The sequence below is a fragment of the Crinia signifera genome, chromosome 9 (assembly GCF_055691185.1).
Source record: "Crinia signifera chromosome 9, ASM5569118v1, whole genome shotgun sequence".
Taxonomy (NCBI): Eukaryota; Metazoa; Chordata; class Amphibia; order Anura; family Myobatrachidae; genus Crinia; species Crinia signifera.
This window is the reverse complement of record NC_139225.1, coordinates 105408420-105411916: the sequence shown is the minus strand read 5'-3', so window position 1 is coordinate 105411916 and position 3497 is coordinate 105408420. Positions and strand designations below refer to the sequence as shown.

Sequence of the window (3497 nt, the reverse complement as noted above, 5' to 3'; positions counted from 1 at the left end):
CATTCCCTCGCGTGCTGGGAGCTATAGACTGCACACACATTGGGATTAGGGCACCGCACGTGCGGGGACACGTCTACGTTAATAGGCGTGGGCGGCACTCCCTGAACGTGCAGGTTGTGTCCAATGCAAATTTGAAAATCCTGAGTGTTGTTGCAGGCTTTCCGGGAAACTGCCATGACGCCTATATTCTGAGACACTCAGCCCTCTGGAACAGATTTACCAACCACCAAATGCCAGAGGGCTGGCTACTAGGTAAGTACCTTTTAACATAATACCCTATCTGTCCCTAATTGTACCTGCTGCAATGTGTGTGTTTCCTCTTTCACAAGCATATTGCTCTTCTACCATTGTGTCCTGTTTGAAATCAACATATACATTACCATATAAGGCAATCACTTCCTATCTGTGTTTTAGGTGACTCAGGATATGGTTGTGTTTCCTGGCTCATGACACCTTTGCGCACCCCAGAGGGCCCTGCACAGCACCGGTATAATGAAGCCCACATTGCAACCCGCAATGTGGTGGAGCGCACATTTGGCGTCTTGAAGAGTCGCTTCCGGTGTTTGGACAGGTCGTCGGGTACACTGCTTTACCACCCTGGCAAAGTAGTCATGATTATCCAGGCTTGCTGCATGCTGCACAACATAGCCCTGTCTCAACCTGCCTATGTGGAGGAGGAGCATGCAGCAGTCGTTGAGGAAGCCCAACCTACCACACCTCCGGTAGTGAGGGGTACGCAGAGGGGGAATCTGGTGCGCACACACATCATCAGCCGATACTTTTCTGGTAAGCCCATGTGCCCTGTACTGCAAAATGTACCTGTGCTGTAAGTGTACTCATTAACTAATGTGTGACCAATACCATCTGCTTCCACCCACATTTAGCCTAATACACAGAGCCCAACGGATGCAGATGGTGGTGCTGACCTATCCCTTGCTGATATCTAGCTTGTAAGTACTTTTCAGACATGTATGAATGATGTATGCAGTCAAACATGTCTCACTGGTGGTGTGGAACTACACGTGCCAGCATGCCCTGACACACTCTAAGCATTACAGTCCAAACCATGAGTGTCAGAGCCTGCTGGAATATGTAGATGCACAACCTTTGCCAGCCAAGGAGATACCCCACACTACTTTAGTGCAATCCCATTGTCATATACCATTGCAATATTTTAGACTGCACACAATAATTGCTTAAAAAATAATACACAAACACAATGGTATGCGGCTAGACATTTTTACTTCTGTATACTTTCTCAGACGCAATCTGCATTTTTGCAGGTGAAAAATAACAACTCTGGGGGCATGTTACAAGATGATTGGGAATGGGAAAAATAATGAAACATATGTAGGAGCTACCTTCTCCCAGCATCAGGCACCCCTACACCACTTCTAGACCCTGTACCAAGCCCACCACGGGTCCTAACACTCCGACGGGGTGGGGAAGTGGGGGAGCCACTTATTGGGGTGCTGGATACACTGCTGAGGGTGGATGCTGTGCCACCTCCCACATTGGCTTCCAGCTGCTGGATTTGGGCCTGCATAGCTAGTAAGGCATTAGTCTGCGCTGTGCATGATTGGGTGAGTGCAGCAATACTTTGCGCCAGGCTGCCAATATGCCTATTCTGCTCCCTTACAGCAGCAGTTAGCTCAGCAAGACGGGTGTCAATGCTGTTAGCAATGCGCACATGAGTGCCTACACCTACCCGTACACTACGTGCCATTTTCCGTAACTGAAGGAAGGTGTCACGCATGTACCCCTGGATATTACCTATTTGGAGGCTTTGGGAGGCCATGAATTCTATCTGTTTTTCCTTGAAATTAACCAAGGAGTTAGCTACTTGGGAAGCCGAAGCGGCTGTATGGGGTGTGTTGGTGGGTGGGGGTGGGTTGGGAGACACCCCACTTGGGGGAAGATCACTCTGTGACGAGGTCTGTATTTCTTCCTCTGCCGCAAAGGTGTCGACTGGTTCAAGAATGATGTCCATTTCGTCTAGCACCATCATTGAAGAATCTGTTTGGTTTGACCCTAGTTGTATAGCACCTGTGGATACAGAGAAGAGGTAAGTACTCATGCATATATAGGCCACACTGTCCTCTATACTGTTTTACATAGGGCTTGAGATGCTGGACGCAAATACCTAGGGGTGTTATGTACTTACACATGTACCCCGATACAGCATGTAACATTCACATTAATAATATGTCACATGCGTAGCTCAGATGACATTCATTTCCGTTGCAATGTAGCAACAGGAGTTGAATGTGGTATGAGATATTGTTGAGGTGACATGGGTGTGTGTACTGTATGTGTAATGGTGTGTTTTTTGTTCATTTACCTGCTTCCGCAGATTCTGCAGCAACGGGCCTTCTGGTCTTGGATGCGTGAGCACTTCGGGATTGACAATCTGTAGAAGGAAAGATGTCCAGGCATTATGGACCTTGCAATGGGGAAGCATTTTGTGCAAACAGGCATTGAGATGACAATAATGGACAATACCCTTTGGACAAGGACTGCTTTATTTCTTTGGCACCATTTTGTTTTGGAACCCACAGATTTTTCTGTGACATTAATAAAATTACACTATTGTACACATGACAACTATTGTATAATCTTTGCTATGTAGGCATGGCAGCTAAACCACCAGTACACCTCTGGGTTTTTGTCCACATACATGTTAGGCTGCTAGAAAGAATGTTACAGTGTTAATCAATGTGAGCAGTTGTGGAACAACAAGGCCCAGCATTATCAGCAATTTTAAAGGAGTAGCAGGCAATTTCTTGTGCATGACCTTGCTGGGCTATGTAGTTCCACAGCAGCACTTTACTTAGCATAACAATACAAGTGAACATTATAGTTATAATACATTAGCATGTATGTTTAGGATTGCATGTGGTCACACTTACCAGCTCTAGATGGCGTTTGTGGCCTATCGGTATCCGCCACGTGCATGCCAGGCAGGACCTCAGGGGGGATGATGCGCTTCAGCTTCACCTCATACGAATTGTAGCACACAGTGGTGGGGCTTCCTCCTCCAGTCTTGGTGGCCTCCTCCAACTCCATGGCCATTTTATTCTTCAACTGCCTTTTGATGTCGTTGAATCTCTTTTTCACATTGCGGACCAGGCGCTTGTGCTGACAGCGTTCACCGCCTGGGTGATGTCCTTCCACATAGCCCTTTTGCGCTGTGCAGTGGTCTTGTGGTGAGATTTGCCAAGCAAACGCTCAAACACTGGCAGGATAGCCCGGACAAGTGCTGCATTTTCTTCATAGGAAAAACGCACCTTTCTGCCACTTTTGGTGCGGCCAGCTTCAACCTCCTCCTCCTCCTCATTTTCAACACCAGCCATGTAGCCCTCCTCCTCCATGGCAGTGTCTTCCTCCTCCTCACCACCATCTGCCTCCACCTCTGACATGTGGCCCTCCTGCAGCTGGTGTGGGGTATGATCAAGGTCTTGGCTGTAGGATGGGGATGCCAGCGGATCCTCCACCTC

At 47.8% G+C, this 3497-nt stretch overlaps 1 protein-coding gene and 1 long non-coding RNA gene across 3 annotated transcripts; one reads left to right on the top strand and one right to left on the bottom strand.

The window, feature by feature from the left end:
* The first annotated feature begins 404 nt into the window (after positions 1-404).
* On the top strand, positions 405-2418 carry LOC146035815 (uncharacterized). 2 transcript variants are annotated; one of them, XR_014460721.1, is made up of 4 exons: positions 405-786; positions 885-950; positions 1962-2065; positions 2354-2408. It is a non-coding gene; the product is annotated as an uncharacterized LOC146035815 (long non-coding RNA). The 2 variants fall into 2 exon arrangements; XR_014460720.1 differs by having other exon boundaries at positions 1962-2418.
* On the bottom strand, positions 846-3118 carry LOC146035814 (uncharacterized). The gene is made up of 3 exons (XM_083159459.1): positions 2910-3118; positions 2342-2410; positions 846-2046 (listed from the first exon to the last, which is right to left on the bottom strand). Exons 1-3 carry the CDS (start codon positions 3070-3072, stop codon positions 1358-1360), a joined length of 921 nt encoding a protein of 306 aa, XP_083015585.1. The 5' UTR covers positions 3073-3118; the 3' UTR covers positions 846-1357.
* Between the last annotated feature and the right edge of the window lie 379 nt (positions 3119-3497).

Excerpts from the sequence above, each read along its gene's own strand:
- LOC146035814 (XM_083159459.1), bottom strand. The coding sequence starts at position 3,072 with ATGGCCATGGAGTTGGAGGAGGCCACCAAGACTGGAGGAGGAAGCCCC. Across the intron at positions 2,411-2,909 it reads ACAAACGCCATCTAGAGCTG|ATTGTCAATCCCGAAGTGCT; the intron begins GTAAGTGTGACC and ends TTCCTTCTACAG. Across the intron at positions 2,047-2,341 it reads TGCAGAATCTGCGGAAGCAG|GTGCTATACAACTAGGGTCA; the intron begins GTAAATGAACAA and ends CTGTATCCACAG.